This window comes from Taudactylus pleione, unplaced genomic scaffold, assembly GCF_031769625.1.
Source record: "Taudactylus pleione unplaced genomic scaffold, aTauple2 ptg000179l, whole genome shotgun sequence".
NCBI classification, from domain to species: domain Eukaryota; kingdom Metazoa; phylum Chordata; class Amphibia; order Anura; family Myobatrachidae; genus Taudactylus; species Taudactylus pleione.
The window spans coordinates 3,315,304-3,337,834 of NW_028284581.1; the positions used below are offsets into that span (position 1 = coordinate 3,315,304).

Sequence of the window (22,531 nt, forward strand, 5' to 3'; positions counted from 1 at the left end):
TTCAGATATAATCACCAGTGCAGTTCACTAATGTTATTCTCCAGTGACATTCTTCAGTGATACTCTACCGATAAATCTATAGTATAATCACCATCGGTCACTATTGATAATTCTACAATTTCACCAACATCTGTTCTCACCGATATTCTCCAGGACATTCAACATTAATTCTCACCGATACGCTCCAGGACAATCAACATCGATTTTCACCGATATTCTTCAACATCATTTTTCACCGATAATCTACAGGACATTCTCCAGTGGTATTCTCTACATCATAAGTTCTCAAACCCGGTCCTCAGGACCCCAAACAGTGCATGTTTTCCAGGTATCCTCACAGAATTACAAGTGAAATAATTAGCTCCACCTGTATATCTTTTAAAATGAGTCAGTGAGTAATGAATACACCTGTGCACCTGCTAGGTTACCTGGAAAACGTGAACTGTGTGGGGTCCTGAGGACTGAGTTTGAGAACCACTGCTCTACATGATATTTTCTATTTGATATTCTCTACGTGACATTCTCCAGTGATATTCTCTATGTGATACTCTCCAGTGATATTCTTACCGATACTCTTCAGTGTTCCCTGTATCAGTCACTACCAACACCCTCTAGTGTTTATCTGCTGCCTACTCACCTAGTTCCCTCGACTCCCAGTCCCCGGAATGGAATCTCACGGCCCAGGTTGTGACACCAGTCCGACGACTGAAGATCCCCAGAGCCAGGTCGTGACACTACTCCTCTCTGTGACCTTTGACAAGTCACATGGGGCCAAATGTAATAGGGTGAGAGCTTAGAAAATGTGAGAGAAAATCTCACACTATTTAAACTCGGCCAATGTAATATAACCCGAGAACATGCAAACTCCCATGTTTTTCAGACTCAAAAAACTCTCACGATTTAAACTCTCATCCAGATGATTTCCCATTTTGAAAATACAACTCGGCCAATGTAATATAACCCGAGAACATGCAAACTCCCATGTTTTTCAGACTCAAAAAACTCTCACGATTTAAACTCTCATCCAGATGATTTCCCATTTTGAAAATACAAGTCGAACAATGTAACAGTGTGAGAGTTACTGCTAAACTCTGACATTTTCTAAACTCTCACCCTATTACATTTGGCCCTTTGTCTGTTTCCAATTCACCACAAATTAGATTGTAATCTCAGATAAGCAGGGGAACTGTGGATAAAATAAAACTATATAGAAAAACCAAGACGATGATAAAAATTTAAACTATGTAAGTAAAATACATATAGAATTATGGAAGAAGAGGCTACTCTCTGAGGCCTAGAACATACAATGTCTGTACTGCTAGTTTAGTATAAAGTCCAACACCTTTTATGTGCAACTGATAATAAAGCGAAGTAAGTCTAAAATTTTAAAGATATACCAAGAGGTATTTATTGGCTTGACTTGGTCACCAAACAGCATCTGTTTGAAGTTAATCATGAATGAGATTTTCTAGTTATGAGGTGAATGTGTTCAAAGTAGAAATCTAGTTTCCACTCTCTCTGCTTGACAGTGAGTGCATCAGTCTTCTTCAAATGCTTAAAATTGCACAAAGAGCCTAAAAGGAAAAAAGCAAAGAATGCAAAGATGAAAATGAGAACTAATAAGATAAATGTAGCCTATGTTATAAGTATTTTCTGGACATCTTATATAATTATCAACAGTTGTTTTGCCAACTCATTTTTTCTAAAACCTGCTTAAGATTTCTGTCAATACATGGTCTATATAGCACAAAGTTACCGTCCTTCAAATTACAATTAGAAACGAAAATATCTGGCAAATGCCTCATCATTTAGTTTCCAGTTAAGGAAAAGGCTTGCTGTATTAGGGTATGTGCTCATGATGATACTTTTAACACTTACCGGAGAATATGTATGTTTGTATGTACAGTCAGGTCCATAAATATTGGGACATTGACAGAATTTTCTGATTTTGGCCTCTATTCACCACCACAATGGTTTTGAAATGAAACAAACAAGATGTGCTTTAACTGCAGACTTTCAGATTTAATTTGAGGGTAATTATATCCAAATCGGGTGAACGGTGTAGGAATTACAACAGTTTCAATATGTGCCTCCCACTTTTTAAGGGGCCAAAAGTAATGGGACTATCAACTCAAAAGCTATTTCATGGACAGGTGTGGGCTATTCCCTCGTTATTTCATTATCAATTAAGCAGGTAAAAGGTCTGGAGTTGATTCTAGGTGTGACATTTGCATTTGGAATCAGTTGCTGTCAACTCTCAATATGAGATCCAAAGAGCTGTCACTATCAGTGAAGCAAGCCATCATTAGGCTGAAAAATCAAAACAAACCCATCAGAGAGATAGCAAAAACATTAGGTGTGGCCAAATCAACTGTTTGGAACATTCTTAAAAAGAAAGAATGCACAGGAGAGCTCAGCAACACCAAAAGACCCGGAAAACAACTGTGGTGGATGACAAAAGAATTATTTCCCTGGTGAAGAAAAACCCCTTCACAACAGTTGGCCAAATCAAGAACACTCTCCAGGAGGTAGATGTATATGTGTCAAAGTCAACAATCAAGAGAAGACTTCACAAGAGTGAATATAGAGGGTTCACCACAAGATGCAAACCATTGGTGAGCCACAAAAACAGGACGACCAGATTAGAGTTTGCCAAACAACATCTAAAAAAAGCCATCACAGTTCTGGAACAACATCCTATTGACAGATGAGACAAAGATCAACTTGTACCAGAGTGATGGGAAGAGAAGGAAAGGAACTGCTCATGATCCAAAACATACCACTTCATCAGTGAAGCATGGTGGTGGTGGTGTCATGGCGTGGGCATGTATGGCTGCCAATGGAACTGGTTCCCTTGTATTTATTGATGATGTGACTGCTGACAAAAGCTGCAGAATGAATTCTGAAGTGTTTCGGGCAATATTATATGCTCATATTCAGTCACATGCTTCAGAACTCATTGGACAGCGCTTCACAGTGCAGATGGACAATGACCCGAAGCATACTGCAAAAGCAACCAAAGAGTTTTTTAAGGCTAAAAAGTGGAATGTTATGCAATGGCCAAGTCAATCCCCTGACCTGAATCCGATTGAGCATGCATTTCACTTGATGAAGACAAAACTGAAGGGAAAATGCCCCAAGAACAAGCAGGAACTGAAGACATTTGCAGTAGAGGCCTGGCAGAGCATCACCAGGGATGAAACCCAGCGTCTGGTGTTGTCTATGCGTTCCAGACTTCAGGCTGTAATTGCCTGCAAAGGATTTGCAACAAAGTATTAAAAAGTGAAAGTTAGATTTAGGATTGTTTAATTTGTCCCATTACTTCTGGCCCCTTAAAAAGTGGGAGGCACATATAGAAACCATTGTAATTCCTACACCGTTCACCTGATTTGGATGTAATTACCCTCAAACTAAATCTGAAAGTCTGCAGTTAAATCATATCTTGTTTGTTTCATTTCAAAGCCATTGTGGTGGTGAATAGAGGACAAAATATGAAAATTCTGTCAATGTCCCAATATTTATGGACCTGACTGTATGTATGTATGTATGTATGTATGTATCTATCTATCTATCTACCTATCTATCTAGCACATACTCTGAATTTTATTGCAGATGAATGAATTTGTTTTTCAGACTTCCTCCAGGAATGAAGACTCGGCCGTCACTTCTTAGTAAATGTCATACAAGAGCTAAATTACAAGGAGAAAAGAAAGGCAGTATAATGGTGCACTATCCGAGCAAAATTATTTAAAAATTAACCTTTATTAGGTATTCATTAAAATAATATCCCTTTAATAATTAGAATTTACAGTATATCCCTGTCTTTTGATAACATATATTTTGATATCTATCTTGTAATGGCTAATTTTAGTATAAGCCAGGATTTAACATGTAGACAAGAAAAATGGAAAAGTAATGCAAACGATTTCTTCTCAAATAAAAGTCTGATTAAATCAGGAAATGCAGAGGATTGGATGACAGGATTGCATGAACTAAAGAAAATTTTACTTAAACAATCCAGGACACGCTGGAACAGGTTAACTTTTGCCAATTATGTCAAGAATAACATGATACCGAGAGGTCTAAGACCCAAAATTTTTCCTTCATTTGAATTGGCAAATGAATCTTTGAAAAAAGAATGGGAAGGTACTCTGTCAAAATGCTCATTTGAACTAATACAGATTCTAATCAAACATGATGAGATAATTCTGGAACAATGCACAAAAGAAATTAATTGCATTGGGGAAAAACTGAAATCTTTTGAGAATCTTGAAAATTTTCAGAAACTATCAAAAACACATCTCTGAAGTAGAGGATATGGAAAAATTGATTATAGAAAGGAAAAAACGCAAATTTCAAAGAGATATTAATGACTATGCAGAAGATCAAGTCTATAGATGGAAAAAATCTAAATCTAGGATTGAGAGAGATGAACAAAGTGACATTACTTCAGAAATGGAGTCTTCAGACTCTGATAACATCAGTACATCATCAACATTAAGAAAATATATTCCTAATCAGAGGGATTTTTTAGGGAGAGGTCAAGAAGACCAAAATCCCAATTCCAGAGGACTAGGAGAGGGGGGAAGAAATTTAAGAACTCGAAACCTAGGGGGGAGATGGGAGAAACCCAAGACATACAGGAGGAGATATTAATAGAGAGACAAATGGATCTTCAAATTATTAATCTTACTGAGAAGACTCTTACGGAGCCTCAGAAACAGATCCTAAGTAAAGGTCTCTCATACTCCCCCACACAAAGTATGAATAGATTTGAATGGGAGAAAGACATCAATTTATTCGCTAGAAAATTATATCTAAGAAAACTCTTTATGAATAAAGCAAATGATAATACCATCCTTGGTAATTTAGCTATACAAACAAATGGAAATCCTCCCCCCTCATCCAATTTATTAAATACAAAGGAAGATATGGAAACTCTAAAGATCCTGACAGAATTGTATACTGATGATGATATGACAGAGTCTGTGACAACAACTATAGATAGACCTATATTAAAAAAGAAATCTGAGTTTTTTCCAGATATTAATAATAATCCACATATCAAAATCTTCACTGAATTAGTTTCACGCGATCTGGATCAGCTGGTAAAGAAAAAACATTATGGTAAACGTAATATTAGCAGAGAAGAACAGGATGCCCTTAATGAAATACGAGGTTGGTCAGAAGTCCTTGTGAAGCCATCCGATAAGGGTGGGTATATAGTGTTATGGCCTAAAGAATTATATTTGAAGGAAGCTTCAAAACAACTTCAAGATTCCAAATGTTATAAGAGACTACCATATAATCCAACAGATGAATATCTGAAAGAATATAATAATCTGATTAGACAAGCAATGGATGATGGCATAATCAATAAAACTCAATTTGATTACTTGGAAACAAAAACACCGAAAGTGGCCACCTTCTACATGCTACCGAAGGTCCACAAGGACTCTACTAATCCACCAGGCAGACCTATTGTCTCCGGTATGAACAATCTGACAGAAAAAGTTGTTTCATAGATAAACATCTGAGAAAATTTGTTGAGAGTCTACCATCATATGTGAGAGACACCATGGATATTTTGACGAAAATTGAAGAGCTTTATGTTACCCCGGGGTCCTGGTTGGTCACGTGCGATGTGGAATCGCTGTATACCAGTATCCAACATGATAAAGGTTTACATGCAACGGAATATTTTCTGAATATGGATACTCACTGTAATTTTAATATTTTTCTTGTCCAATTACTGAAGTTTGTCTTAACAAAAAACTTTTTCACGTTCAACGGAAGTTACTTCCTGCAGCAGAGGGGGACAGCTATGGGGACAGCCTGTGCACCAACCTATGCTAATTTGTACATGGGTTGGTGGGAGAAAGAACACGTGTTCACAGAGACTAACGAACGATATACCCAAAATATCCTCCTCTGGCTGCGTTATATAGATGATCTTTTTATTTTATGGGAGGGAAGTGAAAGAGATTTGAAGGAGTTTATAATGATTCTTAATTCTAATAATCTTAATCTTAAACTCATGATGGATATGAGCCAACAAACTGTAAACTTCCTAGATCTGACAATCTCCGTTAAAGAAGATGGACACTTAACATCTGATATATTCAGAAAACCGATTGCGACAAATAGCATCCTATATGCCCAAAGTTCTCACCATGAAGCAGTTATTTCTGGAATACCAAAAGGGGAATTTCTTAGAACTCGGAGAAACTGCGCAGAGGATGAGACTTTTGAAAAAAGAGCAAAAGAACTGGATAAGAGATTACTCTTAAGAGGATACAGTAAGAGATCCACAAGAAAGGCCTTCAATTTTGCTAAAACAAAACCGAGGACATCACTGATTCATCCGAAGCTGAATAAAAACATGAATGATCAGACTCAACAACCAATTAGATTCATAGGTACATTCTGCCAGGAGAACCAGATGATTAAACAAATTATACAAAATCATATCCATATACTCAAGGCTGATCCAGATTTGGCTACCATTATAGGAGAGAGAGTACCAATTTGTTGGAGACGATCCAAAAATTTAAGGGATATATTGGTTCATAGCCATTATAGGTCGAAACCATCTTTTAAACCATCAATTAAAGGATCACATACTTGTGGTCATTGTAAAGCGTGTCCTTATATGATCACAACGAAACAATTTACTGATAAGTATAATCATTCTTGGCAAATTCAAGATTTTTTAAATTGCAATTCACAAAACGTCATCTATTGTCTGTTATGTCCATGTAATTTACGATACATCGGTATGACCAGCAGACCTTTCAAACAGAGACTATTGGAACATATTGGCAGTATTCAGAATGCTGAAAATGATCAAAAAAAGTTTAAAACTCTTACAACGGTGGCCAAACATTTTTTGAGTCATCATCAGAGCAACACACGTCTTCTCAAAGCCTTTATAATGGAGAAAGTGCAAATTGATAACAGAGGAGGTGATTTAATTAAATCACTGTTGCAGAGGGAAGCACGTCTTATTTTTCTGATGGGAAGCATTCATCCTTTTGGTCTCAATGAGAGGAATAATTATGCTGCTTTTCTTTAAAATAATTCTGATAATTTTTTATTTTTTTTTATAATACCACTTCTTATCATTTCTATTGTAATAAATTTATATGATATGAGCCAGATAATACAGGATTGATAAACTAATTTATAACTACAAAATGATAATTAGTTGACCTATAGGTTGGAGGTGAAAAATGAATTATAAAAAATCTTTTCCTATTGGACATGGAAGAAGAAGAAAAATTAGGATTATATACATAACTATATTTAGATAATTTAATTTTAATTGATACCTATAGGTCATATGAAATAACTATATTCACTTGGGCACTTTAATATATACGTCACCTTTATAATCTATATATAGGTCATCTTGAGTATGTTCACTTATTTATCACATTTTATAATACATGAGAGTCCTCTTTATTATTTTTATTTTTATCTCTCTCTTATATTTTTTCACATTAATTTAGACATTACAATAGGTTGTAAGTTTTTCATTAATCACGAATATCACCAATCACTTTAATAAATATAGGGTTTCATTTTAATTTTAATTTATCATGTAATTACACTTTATATATTTTTATATTTATTCACCATTATTATCAACTTTAGATATTATCAGAAGTAGGTAATTGATTTAGCCTTGAACTACTATAATGGCTGGGGTATTCAATCGGCAATGACTTACTATTCCTGGAAATAGGACTTTCATTAATCTGAAACCGATTGGATGCTGACAATGTGAACAAGATAGGTAAGTGTATTTAAACCTAATAGACCCGCCCATCGGGTTGATTCCATGATTAAGCGATAGGCGAAATGCGCATCGGTACCCTGCACTAAAAGCTCACCCATTTCCCTCCGACGCTAAATTCTGCCAGTGATTGTAAACGGTTGTAATATTATATCAGCCGGGCAGTGATAAAACAAGCGCCGGAGGATAAGGGTCAATGTCTATGTATAGAACCATGTATAGAACTCTGTATTAAAAGTCTACCTGCTTTGCTCCTGCGTTAAACTCTGCCAGTGATCATAACGGCTGAAGTATTGTATCAGCCGGGCAGTGAGAAAGCAAATGCCGGAGGGCAGACGCTGATGTTCATATATTATATGGGAACTCCGTATTAATAGTTTATCTGCTTTGCTCCTACGCTAAATTCTATTAGTGATCAGAACGGCCAGAGTACTGTATTAGCCGGGCAGTGATAAAGTAAACGCTGGAGGGCAGACGCTGTTGTCCATATATTATATGAAATCCCATAATATCAGACATGAGGTTCTATATAATTAGTCAAACCTGTCAGTGTCATCTGAATAAATAAATAAAGACAGCAGGGAATTCTGTATTAACAAATTCACCTGCTTTGCTCCGACGCTAGATTCTACCAGTGACTATAACAGCTGTTGCATTATAGCAGCTGGGCAGTGATATAAGTAAGCGCCGGAGGACAGATATTGATGTCCACATATTGTATGAAGCTCTACAGTATTAGTTATTAGATTCTATGACATTTAACATTGTTTGATTTATCCAACAAATTAATCACTTCCCTCCGACGCTAAAATCTACCAAGGACTATAACAAGGTAGTAATTAAATAAGCGCCGGAGGATAGACGCTGATGCATGTGTATCACATGTAAATCTCATTGCAGCAGTTGTAATGTTTAACAAATGAATTAATAAGGATTTATATGATTTAAGGCAGTTGAATAATACATTGACCATTTTGAGACATTTGATATACTAACACAGCTTAAAACTACTGTTATAAGATCTCATATTTTTATTTTTGTGTCCACATAGTTTGATTTTGGACACTTATTATACAAGCAATAGGGAAAATCTTGTTATTTTGAACAGAAGACATATGTATCCACTGAGAAGCAACAGTGGGATGTAATAATTTAGTGTAACATTAATTCAATAAAGTATCCACTGAGAAGCAACAGTGGGATGTAACAATTTAGTGTAACATTAATTCAATAAAGCTGCTGCCTGGGAAAAATTATGAGATGAATATTGAGTATCCCTGCTTGTTATAAGTAATAATATGAGATGAAGATTGGATATCAATTCATGTAATAATTCTGATATTACTGACTCTAATATTGAGCTCATTTAATACGGGTGAGACACCAAGTGTATTATATTTATAATAATTTATTTAATCTGTTTCATATTTTGCTAAGCTTACTATTAATATTTTATTAAAGGGATATTATTTTAATGAATACCTAATAAAGGTTAATTTTTAAATAATTTTGCTCGGATAGTGCACCATTATACTGCCTTTCATTTCTCCTTGTAATTTAGCTCTGTTTACTGGCAGAAGGTAGCACACCCCTTATATAGACAATTTAAGAATTTAAAAACTAAATATATATTAGAAGGGGTATATCGAGATTAACCGGTGCGGTAGTTTTTGTTGTTGTCTAAATGTCATACAAGAGAAGAATGCTCACATACATTCACAGGGTAACACATTTGTGTACAGGTTTACTTACCAAATAATGCTTTCACCACTGATTCAGACACATAAAAAGGTGGCCCTGAATAAAAATCCAAACCACAGTTAGATGAAGCACCAGACACACTGTATAAAAAGAAACATATCAGACAAATGCTCCTAATGGAAGGAGAGAAAAGCAGATGCACACTCTAAGTACTAAGAACACTTAATATCACAAAATATATAATAAACTGTCAATAAAAATGGTTTTAAATTGAGGTTCTTAGTACATATTTGGCCAAAGATGTTTGCCCACCTACCGCATCAAGGTGAACCTCATCAGGTGGGTCCCTAACATCCCTAATACTGACACATTGTATACATTTATCTAGCACTTACCTGTAATAGCACCCATTACATGTGTGTACTGCAATGCACAGGACCCATACTAATTAAAATCACCTGGGGCAGGTAGGAAGAGTGCTAGGTCAATGCTCCTAATGACCTGGATGGGTCCATACGCACTCAGCCTCTTAGAGCGAGTTGCCTCCAATAGCTGGAAGCTATGATTGGATAAGTGTGGATTGACCCTTCATTCACTGGCATTGTGGTTTGGTAGGAGCAAATTGTGTACATCATGCACATCGCATTTTTTTTATTTTGTGGAACTACATGTTCCAGTGGCCGCTGGCTTCAAGACATACTAACCCTTAGATTAACTAGCTCCAGCATTTCCAAGCAGTCACTGGCTGTTAAGGTTTCCTTGGCTTTTAGTTTCACAATAGTATTTATTCACTTTTTGACTTTTAATTATTACACTGATGTCTTTTTCATCAGGGGTGCCAGAAAGTGCCTTTCAGCATGGTGCCTGTTTACTGGTGGGGGAGTCCTGCATGTTTATGTGGGCCTTATTCCCCTAGGTGCGAATTGATGGTGTGTCAATGTGTAGGAGGACGAAAGTAGAAAACTAAGTAAAGACATAAGGCATTTAGGCAGTGTTCTTACCTGCATGCAATTTCTGATCATATTCAACTGTAACAAGTAGATAACGCACGTCCTCATTCATTAGTGACAGCAATACGTTGGCATACCTGGAAAGAAGAGTATTACATGTATACTTTTATATGTCATGCCATAGAGTGCTTGAGCAAGTTTAAATGAATTACACAATAAAGCAAATTTATACAGTACATGCATGCCTAATGTATATGCATGCAAACATACATGTACTAAAGCACTTTACATGTTTGAAATAAACACATTAATACCTGAATAAAAGCATTAGAAGTAGAACATTTACTAATTGATATTTTAGAAAATTATAAATAGTGCTAAAATGTGCTCAACGCTGACTTTGTAAATACATGAGATCTTAATTTTAACAAAACAGACGAAACGCATTCGCCACGTCATATGTGTCAGCTCAGGAGAGGCCTCTGCTCTGCTCTCTACAGTGTAGAGAGGGGGCCTTGGAAGTGATAAGCATTGCTGAGACCCTTTCACCTTCAGGCTATTTGAAGACACATCCCATGCACTTCTTACAGTTCTGTATTAGGCTCATTTTACCCTGTCATTCTACTGCAGCTGTTAAAAAAAACAAAAAACGTTTTATCTCCCCACTAATTTACAGACAGCTGAAGTTCCCCTTACATATTTAGCCCATTATCCCAATTCTGTAGTCACCTGAGTTACTGTGATACCTTGTGTATGAATCCAGAAATCCACAAAGTACATTATTGCAAAGAAAGTCTGCAAAGCTGTCACCTAAACTTTCCTGGCTTATATAACCACCTCCCTCTTAACATGACAAGTAAGAGAGTTTGTTGGATGTATTTAGAAGTCTCTATTATGTAGTATGTTAAATGTTACTGTAAATTTGTTTATCTATTAGGTATTAGTGTTAAATGTTAATCTTAATTTATTTATTTTTCAAGCCACTATACTCCCACCACTTAAAATATATAGGCATGTGTATTGTTTAGAAAATGGGAAATGCAAACTAACCGTTCTCTCTCACTTGGGTTCACAGCTACCAGGGCTCCTCTGTCCCATATTCCATCAAACTTCCCAATGACTGACCTAGAAATAACACAGACAGAACCATTTAAATACATGCTTGTAATTTTTGCATAAAAAACTGGATTAAATCAAATCCTTTCCTCTGAAAACATTGGGGTGGGGGATCACTGTAAAGGTGTCAGTGCTCAGAGAAAAAGGTACTGTACCAAAGTTGATACAATATTTATTGTAGCTTTCATACTATAATGTTCAGATGCTTATTTTATTCATTTCTGAAATTATTTCACTTATTTATTCCTGTTTCTGGAACTAGTTATAAGAATGAAAACTTATACCAAAATAAGGTGTTCTTACTGCATACTGCTGCCCCATTGGTAGGGTAAGCTAAAAAACTGGAAATAGCAAAAAAAAAGTTTTGCAAGTGAGAAACTTTCAATCAACTGTTTTAAGTGGTGCAATTCTTTCAACGCTAAATTTAAGTCTCAGGGATCAGTGAAGGACTGAAAGGTCATTGAAAGTGAGCAACACCCTTCGAAAAAAAGTCTGTACCTCTAGAATAAGTACTCCTGGGAGGAGAGAAAAGCGTACATTTTAGAGAGCTCAACTTGAATGCGGGAGCATTGGTTTATGGTTTATGTATACCACTAATGTGACGTTCTCTGAATGAAGCCGTACTGGATTTTAACAGAAGATAATCTTGAAGTAAAGAATTTAGCACCATTTTTAATTCCAGAACATTTACTGAAAGCTGTACTTCCACTAGGGACCACAAACCCTGGAACGGACAGCCCTAGAGGCTGGCTTCTGTTGTCACATTTCTCCAAATGGCTAGGTGGCTGTCATCTCTCAGGGACCAGAGAAGTGACTTATGCCTCTTTGTTGACAGATCGATTTCATGTCTGGACAAGTGATGTCCCACTTTGAGAGACGTTTGTTTTGAGAAAGTCGTGATTGTAAATTGCGCAAACAGCAGATAAACCCTCAATGGAGGTAGCTCTGGGACTGGAGCTTCCTCTATGTGCTCCATTGTTCATACCATACACCATACACCTCTGCCTGTCAATGAGTCTTCTGTGGTTATTAGTCGCTATAGTAACAACATAATATAAAAAATGTCTAGCAGGATGGGGATATGGAAAAGAGAGGACTTATCAATTTAAGAGAACTTAAAGTGCCAACTTACAGAGTACAGTGTCCTGATATATCTCGATCTATCTATCTATATGTATATACAGAGGGAAAGATATTATCATTTGAATGGAAATTATAATTGGAATGTTGAAAATGACTCACTCAGATAGGAGATAGATACTACAGCAGTATAGACTGATGTTCCCAGATGTACTCTATAAACAAATAAGCAACAAAACCAAAATAAATGTAAAGTTTAGGAGCTAAGATGATATGTAAAGGAGAACTACATTCACATTGGTAGCAGTAGGTGATGGGGGTGTTGGGGATGGGAGAGCTTCAGTTCTACTTGTGTGGATTTGTTCTACATGTGTGAAATTAAGTAAACCGCAGACATGGATACTTACTGGACTCCAGTAATTATATTTACTGTATTGATTATAAAATAAAGAGTAATTTGCGGGGACTATCTTTTTCATACTTCATGTCTGTACTTAGATGCAAAGCTGGGGGTGGGGGAAGGCTTGTGCCAGAGTACTGAATATGAATTTTAGGGGGTTTGGAGCACAAGCAGTGGCTCAAAGGGGGGGGGGGGGACAATTGAAAGGCAATTGTCTTGCCTTCCATTTGTCTACAGAGAATATAAGGCTAAAATGTTATGCAGTAAACACAAAAGTTATTAATGTTAAATCATATTAAAGTCTCATAGGTACCATTTTCTATTTGTCTGGAAAACAAATACTACGGACATACTGTAATATTAAGTTACATATTGAAACTTTCCATTAATAACAATAATTAAATAAAATCAAATCTGTTGATCTTATCCTGGATTTCTATATTGTAAACTCTTTCAAGCACGGTTTTTATTCCTAATGTGTCTCCTTTAACTGTATTAACAATTTTTAGCTGTGTAATTGTTACAATGCACCCAAGTGCATATTGGTTACTTAGTACAACACTGTGGAATATCATGCTGCTTTCTAAATCACTACTAATATAAAAAAATAAATCTGGGATCAGAGCTAATCGAAAAGCGAAGTTCATCCTGACCTTGAACAGTTTAGCCTCAGGAATCCCTGTTACAGCTTCTTCAACATAAGCGATATTATGTTCTTCATAAAATTCCTTTAGTGCTATTTCTGAGACATCGACTCCAACAATGTTATGTCCCAAATCAGCCAGCCTGTGGTGAACCAAAGAAGAAGAAATGAATGATACCAGTTATGTCTATGTGTATATAAAGAAATGCTAATGCTTTTATATCAATTTAGGTGTGTTCTTCCTTATTCAACCAGAGCGCGCTCTATTGGTCTGTACAGATACATGGGCTGTTGCAGAGACTAATTGACAGCTGCAATTGCACTCGCATTGCGTGCACAGAACTGAATGCAAATATTTGCCGGCATGCAGAATTGGCCGCATCCATAAAACTGCCCGGCTTCGATCTGTGTACATGCTTTCATGGCCATCATTATTATCAGTGCGCATTTGCACCAGCCATATCCTTGGTGCAAGAGATTTGCTGGAAATAGAGATATTTACCCAGATGTACAACTCTGTATAGACTGCAACACAGACAACATGGCCTCATTAAACTTTGCCTATGTGCTAACACCCCGTTACCACCTATTTACACACTTCAGCCACAAGTGGAGATGCAAAGGAGTTGTGTATAATGTAGCATCACCAGCAGATGTATATGCTCTGTGAGGAGTATGAAGAGATGGAAGATCAGTCAACAAAACTGACTTGCCTGCAGTTAATCAGCATGACAATGAGTCCAATAAGCACAAGACCACACGCATCCTGTCACAGGCAAATCCCTAGCTGGAGATTTCTACAATGCATGTGGAAAATGATCTTACGGGATGTAGTCGGCATCCTGCCGTGCGGAATGCCGTCGGTCTAAATACCAGCACCGAAATCCCGACAGGTCGGGATCCCCGCACCAGTATACCAAAGGTAAGTATCGGGGTGTTAGGGGGAGGTTAGGGTTAGGCACTAGGGGGAGGGTTAGGCACCGGGGAGGGAGTGTTAGGATTAGGGTGCGGGGAGGTTAGGTTTAGGTAGTAGGGGGGGAGGTTAGGTATAGGCACCAGGGAGGGAGTGTTAGGTTTAGGGTGCAGGGAGGGGGAGGTTAGGCTTAGGCACTAGGGAGAGAGGTTATGGTAGGGGTCAGGGTTGGGAAAATACTTACCATGTGTTCCTATGTGTGTCGGGATGCTGCTTTTGGTATTCTGACCAGAGGCTTCCCGACAGCCGGGCTTTCATACCCAACCCAAGCTTACTTTATATAACTGATAAGGAAATATTAACATACCATTTCATATCCAATGCTTTTCCACAGAAAGGGAAAAATATGTTCAAGCCTGTCCTACTGTTTAGCATCTCATTTAGGAACTCTGCAAGCAACCTGCATACCAAGAGAAAAACATAAGACGATAACTGCACATAATACCCACCAATTCATTACCCCTCACCTCTCAAAAAAATAAAATAACAGAGGATGATATGAAACCAATAATTACGGATGTATATTGTTTTCGTGAAATCCAATGTTTCTAACATCCCATTTCTGTTTCCAGTCTTCCTCAGTAAGAAATCGGTCCTGCTTTATTTCAGCGAGTCCAGAGGGATTAGACATAATTTGGGTCTGTGAAAGAAAGAGTAAATTTCAATAATTATCTGATTTATGTACAATAAAACAAAGCAAAAAATTAAAAAGGAAAGGTGGGTACACATTAAATGATATTTCGCCCGTACCGATAGATCGGGCTTACATATCGTCAAAATTGCCTAATATGTACGTACTATGTTGGGCCATGCGTGCTCCAGTTTGGTCATCAGTTACATTGTTAAGTCGTCCTTACATGCAGCTCAATTTGACGATGCAACTGACAACCAGCAGGGCCGTTGAGAGCGCTGCGGGGCCCCGGTAAAGAGGGGGGCGTGGTCTAATCGCTGGAGGCATGGCCACGCCCCCTCGAATAAAAAAGTTAAAAAAAGTATACATTTGCAGCGCCGCGTAGCGCCGCTGCACGCCGGGGAGGGGGGCGCTGCGAGCCCCTCAGCCCGGCGCAAAGCCAGGGGGGGCGCGATCAGTGTGATCGCTCCCCCCTTCAGGCATAGGAGATTGCTCGCGGCTGCTAAGCAGCAGCCACAGCAATCTCCCACTGCATCTCAGCACACGCTGTGTGCTGGGAGATAGTGAGGAGGGAAGGGGGCGGTGCCGGACCCGGGCCCCCGCCGGGCCCCTCTGGAAGCCCGGGCCCGGGTAAATTGTACCCACTCCCCCCTCTCGGCGCCTCTGACAACCAGTGGTGTAACTAGGGTATTTGGAGCCCAGGGCGAAAAGGGAGCCCCCCCCCCTGAAGGCGCGCGGTCACTTAAAAATGGGGCGTGTCAACATGACACACCCCTTTATTTTCAAACTGAACATTCCTATCCATATGCACCTTAACCCCAGTAGTACCCCTTATACAGTACCCCCAGTATACAGTTGTGGTCCCTCTTATGCAGGCCCATAGTAGTGCCCCTTATACAGTATCCCCAGTAGTGGTCCCCCTTATACAGACACCAATTAGTTCCCCTTACTCAGTACCCCCAGTAGTGCCCCCCCAAATGCAGTGCCCTACATAGTGTTCCCCCTTATGCAGTACCCCCAGTAGCAGTCCCCACAATGCAGTGCGCCCAGTAGCAGTATCCCCTTATGCAGTGCCCTTTAGTAGTCCTCCCCCCCTATGCAGTTCCCTTTATATAGTGCCCTCAGCAGTAGTCCCCCCCCATGCAGTTTTCCCAGTAGTGGTCCCCTTATGCAGGCACCCTGTAGTGATCCCCCTCTATCCAGTGCCCCCTGTAGTGGCCCTTCCTATTATTGCCCCAGTAGTGGTCCCCCCGAGTGCAGTGCCTCTAGTAGTAGGCCCCTTTTATAATGCCCCCAGTGGTAGTTCCCCCCCAAGTAGTAGTCCCCAGTAGAGTAGCCCCCCCCCAGTAGAGGTCCTCCCAATGGCGCCCCCAGTAGTAGCCACCCCTCCCCCAGTAGAGGTTCCCCCAGTAGTAGCCACCCCCCTCCCCCGTTGTGCAGATAGGTTAAAAAAAAAAATATATATATATATATAAAAATATACTTACCTGAATCCCTGCTCCTGTCCGCGACGCCGCTCCCGCCCGGGCTGGCGCGCTCAGCATTATGGGACAGACGTCATGACGTCAGTCCCATTACCCACTGCAGGAGCCGGACGGAAGTCCGGCTCTTGCAGTGGGTGCTGCAGCAGTCAATGAGAGTCTATCTGACTCTCATTGGCTGCTGTTTAACACGCATCGCCACCAGCGCTGGCGGCGATTCCTGTTTTATGCACAGCCTGAGCCCGCTTCCTAGCGCTATTGGGCAAGCGCTCAGGGGGAGGGAACGGGCTCAGGTGTGAAGCACAGGACCGGCGCTGGAAGCCTAGCGCAGGTCCTGTGTAAATGTGTAGCGCTGACCACACTCATTGCGGTCGGCGCTACACTGGCTAACTAGTGCGGGCGGGCCGGTACCGTGGCCGGCGGTGCCCACCCGCGCCGCCGGTCCAATGGCGCCCAGGGCACGCACCCCGCTCGCCCTGCCCTAGTTACGCCACTGCTGACAACCCCATGCCGCGGGATGCGGCTTGGGCCGACATATTGGGCGGTCGGGCACCGGATCATGTAATGTATACCGACCGTCCGATATGTTGGTCAGTCTCCCGTGCGGTCGTCCGTCGCATCGCTGGGTACACATCGCCTAATGTGTATCCAGCTTTAGCATTAGTATAGCATTGCGAGTACAAGTTGATAAATATTTAAGAGAAATAAACAAAGCAGTCACTTGGTAGTGGGGGTGTTACAGTGTGGATCTGAGAAGCGATACCAGTGAGGCTGACTTTCTGCCCTATAAAAGTATAGGCAGAGCTTGATGGTGCGGAAACAGAAACTGTTTATTTGGCCTAGTACAACCCCATTGTACTAGCAGACAAGGAAAGCTGAGCTGTTTAGATAGCATTACTATCACTGGCTGCAATGTTTTATCCATTCTGCAATAAAGCACTTTCAGATTTTTAAATTGTGGCACTTATGTGTTTTGTGTGCAAGTTCTTAAATACAATACTCAATCCATTTATACGGGTACAAAATAGTTATTGTGATTCTATTATTCCTCACATGCTCTGTAAGAAGCTAGGATATAGACTAGGCACTGCACATGAGACGTGACTACACAATGCACTCGTATGACATGAGCCCAGGAGGCAAATGCAGTGCCTACCCTGACATCCAACCAGGTGACAAGCACAAGAAAGTACTTTAGAAGAAAACCAAAAAACAAGGTATTATCTTCCTTCACGCAGACACATATGAAAGTAGCAAAAAATGTATTTTAAAATGTCCACAAAATCATATTATACATAGCTGTGCTCAATGAAGAAACTACAGAGGTGTTAATCTAGCTAGTGAGCACCACCATTATCATAATATATCAGCATGTATTCGTAGCAGCATTCAGGCACCCACAATTGATACGGCTACTGACAGATGGGATGTAGTCAGGATGCTGGTGGTCGAAATGCCGACCACCAGAATCTCTACACTGAAATCCTGGCATGGGACTAAAGATAGGCATCTAAATACCAAAGCCTTTAATTAGCCCCACGTTGAAATCCTGACGCCCGGCATACCGAACGTAGGTTAGCCGGGCATCGTGTTAGCCGTGGGGAGGGGGGGAGGGTTAGGTTTAGGCACCCCTGGGTGGATTTAGGATTAGGCCCCCCCACGGGAGGGTTAGGCTAGCGGAAAGGGGGTTAGTGTTAACCACCACGGAGGGACTTAGGGTTAGGCACCACCCCCTGAGTCTTAGGGTTAGGCACCCCCAAGGGAGGGTTAAGGTGGGAGAGTTAAAGCTACTTACCAGCCGGCGTCGGGATTATAATGTCTCCAGGGTTGGGATTTGAACCGATGGCTTTTAAGCCGTCGATATTTCAAACCCAACCCTGACAGATGTATGATAAGATGGTTATGGAGTACGAAGCACCCTGAGCTGATCTACAGTGCACCGTCTCTAACAGGTACAATCTACAGCCTTTAACTAATAACCTTGCAGGATCAAATGTTAGGAGCCAACATATTATACCAGCAACAGTCACCAAGCCTGCTATACCAGCCATCTACATCCCCATACATACAGTACTACTAACCACGCGTTCATACTGTAACACGGGATGTAGAAATGAGGATTCAGACAGGCAGGTATTTGTTAAAGCAGTGTCTTTTAATGGCAGCAGACACTGCATTTTAGCATACATGAGCTTAGGCCTGAACACACACAGGCATCTAACACAAACAAACAAATAAAGTAAATGTCCTAGCACTCCTTGTGCTCAACAGTCAGCAGTACAACTGGCCATGCTCTGCCAGCATAGCCCTTGGTCCCTGGCACTACAACACTACGGCCTACTACTTGGACAGTAGACAGCATCAGGGCATGGAGCAACAAGCAGATGAGAGTTTTAAACTCTTCCTCTGCTGCTCAGTGATGAGTTGCCGCTGGGCCTGTGCAACTGTGAAAACATGGAGTTCCACACCTCCCTTGTTGCAAACTGGACAGGGTTCACTCTAGACTCCATTGGAGGGAGCTGATCCCACCAGAATGTGGGCAATTCAGGTGAGAGACAACCCCTTTCACCACAATACATATTATATCAGACTATGCCACATTTATAAATTACCAGCTATGTTCCCGCACTAACATACCAGCTTACGTCAAACCCTCTAAATTAGCCATGTGTCTCCATGCACTGTATCAACACTGTTCACAACACGATATACCAGCCTATGGCCCATACATATTATATCCATATTATATTATACCAGTCACGTGCCCATAGATTAATGTAGCAACCTGTGCCTTTGCACACTGTACAAAAGATATGCCCGTTCATAAGCCAGTCTGTGCTTCACACATAATCTGCCATCCATCTTCTCATAGAAATACTGTACAATAAAGAGCAGGTTCTTGGCATATATACCTCTCAGGCACAACGTTATATGATGGTATAGCAATAGCCCCACTTATGGGGAGATGTAGCAAGCATTGGAGAGAGATAGCGTTGAGGCATACTTGCCTACCCATCCGGAACGAGCAGAAGGTTCACGAAAATTGCCCCTGACCACCTGGAAAAGTGTCCGAGAGGCTGGAGCCACCTAGCTGCAGCAGCCCATTTCCCAAGGTGGTACAGGTGGCCGATGACGCTAATCACATTGAATGTCGTCATTGTGGCTCCTAACCATGCTTCACAATCGCAGCATTGTATAGTGGGAGGGCAGGTCTATGATGAAGTGATCGCGTCATCACGCACATCCAGACCTGCCCACCTCCGCCAGGCCCCCCGCAGTGCTGGCCAAAAGGTTGCAAGTATGAGTTGAGAATTTATCCAAAGCAACCAATCAGCATCTATAATTTCAAACACTGTACTAAATAAATGACAGAAGCTGATTGGTGGCTTTGGGCAACTGTACTTCATTTCACTCCAAGGCTTGATACATTTCCACCTTATACATAGAAACCCATCATATTAGGAAGGCCTACAGATCATTTTCTGGTTGTGCCCAGTGATTATATGTAACTGGGTAGCAGTGTGGTTACTTATCCAAGGCATAACTATTTTAACTCTCTCTATAGACCTCTGTTATTTTCACACAGATTTCAAAATACAACAGATTTCCTTCCTTTTTTTAAGCAAAGCTTATTACCCATATCACCACAACAGCCAAGTTAGTGGAAAAAGTCAGGATCTCCCACTCCAGCCCAATTGGAGTGGGAGGACTATTTTGTTGATAGGGTCAAATCTCTTGAAAAAATTGACTCACTTAATGAACCACGGTGTCCTTACTGTCCCCTATATTTCCATATAAGATATGCAGCTACTATTCATGCTGGATTTTTCACATCAACCAAGCAGACGTGTTCTTCCTCTTATAAAGATTGACAGATGTTATGTCCGTTTAGTCACTATATAATGACTGCTGTCCAATTCCAATAGTGTGGTTCCAACTCACAAAGCAATTTTAATAGCAAAAGGTAGCAGAGTAACAATTAATAAAATAAGTACAGTCGATTACATATGCAGGCGTGATCCAGCATACAGTCATGTCTTTGGTCAACAAAAGACTGTATGCTAGTCCCAGAGCTCAGTTTATATATAGTTGATGTTACATTGAAAACAGTAGAGACAATTGGGCAGGTTTCCATTGGTTCAGGCTTCAGGTCAGTTTGGTATAATGCAGGACATAGGTCAGTTCAAACGATGCCCTCCAAGGGTGGGGTCAGCTCTCCAACGGCTGCATACGTATCTTCCCGCTGAAAAGCTAGTTCAAACTGGTCTATTTACATTACACATACAATACCATTCTGATAATTAATTCCCCATCATCCATAACTTGCATACGCAAGGTGCAATCTCTTGCCCAATAGGAACGGATCTCTGATGATAAATAGGGGATTAGAATGATACCAAACATGATATGTTCTCTGTATCCTGAACATTAGATCTCCCTAAAGTATATTTAACTATAAACTCTATTAACCTTGGTTAGAAATGACTGTAGAGTCTATTTACTAAGCAGTGTTAGGAGACAGAGTGAAAAGTGATAAGTCTGTGATAAGGTGCCAGCCAATCAGTCCCCAACTGTCATTTTTCAAACACAGCCTGTGAGATGGCAGTTGGGAGCTGATTGGCTGGCACCTTATCACTTTTCACTTCTCCTGACACTGCTTAGTAAATAGACCCCTGTGTGTTGGAACTATTTTAAGGTGAACTATTTTATAAGTGAATGTGTAAGTGTACATGTGTGTACAAGTGTTTGCATGTGTTGTGGTTAAATACGCCCTTCCACGCCATAGCATGCTACTCGCATATTTTCAGACAAAGACAACAGTATTGAAGGATATTATTTGGAAACGACTACATTCAATTATTTGGCTTACACAGCTCCACCCTTTGATAGTGCACAAAACGATCACCTAATTGTGCTTTCGATTTCAGGATTATAATGCAATAAGTAATTATAGGGTAGTCAGTTAAACTCCATGGAGTTGTAAAACATGTTTGCTGGACCAGGTTGGATCTTCCTGCCCCAGCAGGCATTGTGTCATAAAACATGTCAGATTGTTCTGCTCAATGGTGATGAGCAGAGGATATTTGTTGGACTCATAAAGTCCGACATTTGTCAGTTCCTCAAAGGCTTTCCTGTGGTTGTGTTTGATGTGTAAATAAGTATGTAATGCCTGGGGTCCTTAACACCAATATACTGTATATGACCTCTTATCTGCTGTTATCATGGCCCCTCTTCTGACACATACTGGACAATGGACATGTCGGTTTATAATTACCAAAGGTACAATACTTTGATCTATATGCATACATCACTCTCTTCAAAGGAATACCCTCATTCCATTCTATTGAGACACCACCTTGTTAAATAACCAAATCAACAATCTATTGTAACATAGAATCCTAATTTAGGTCAATACTTGATAATAATTGCCTTCACTACTTTGCATATTAAATTGCCATGAGGCCTTGCCAAAGGCCTTAGCATATTTGGACTTCACGATGACTTGATCAAAGTGAACCTTTTGTAAACAACAAATGGATCTATTGTCTAAACTTCCAGATAGATCAAAAGAAAACCAGTTCTCCAAAGATGCACAATGACGAAGCCATATATATATATATATATATATATATATATTATATATAAAATAACCATTAATGAAACTTTGATTTAAACAATTTCCCTTTAAACCTAATATTCCAAAATTATGAATGTTTACCTAAATAGCTAAATGTCAACAGTTGCCCCTTAGTGGCCA

At 39.9% G+C, this 22,531-nt stretch overlaps 1 protein-coding gene across 3 annotated transcripts in view; it reads right to left on the bottom strand.

The window, feature by feature from the left end:
• Positions 1-1,356: 1,356 nt before the first annotated feature.
• TPMT (thiopurine S-methyltransferase) overlaps positions 1,357-22,531 on the bottom strand; it is a 101,952-nt gene continuing 80,777 nt past the window's right edge. For all 3 annotated transcript variants that reach the window (XM_088475840.1, XM_088475842.1, XM_088475841.1), the window contains exons 2-9: positions 15,177-15,301; positions 14,969-15,061; positions 13,699-13,831; positions 12,808-12,860; positions 11,500-11,574; positions 10,501-10,586; positions 9,551-9,595; positions 1,357-1,574 (exon numbers count right to left, since the gene is read on the bottom strand). In XM_088475840.1, coding sequence (XP_088331966.1) covers positions 1,453-1,574; positions 9,551-9,595; positions 10,501-10,586; positions 11,500-11,574; positions 12,808-12,860; positions 13,699-13,831; positions 14,969-15,061; positions 15,177-15,292 — 723 coding nt within the window. In that variant the 5' untranslated portion in view covers positions 15,293-15,301 and the 3' untranslated portion in view covers positions 1,357-1,452. The remainder of the gene's footprint in view (positions 1,575-9,550; positions 9,596-10,500; positions 10,587-11,499; positions 11,575-12,807; positions 12,861-13,698; positions 13,832-14,968; positions 15,062-15,176; positions 15,302-22,531) is intronic.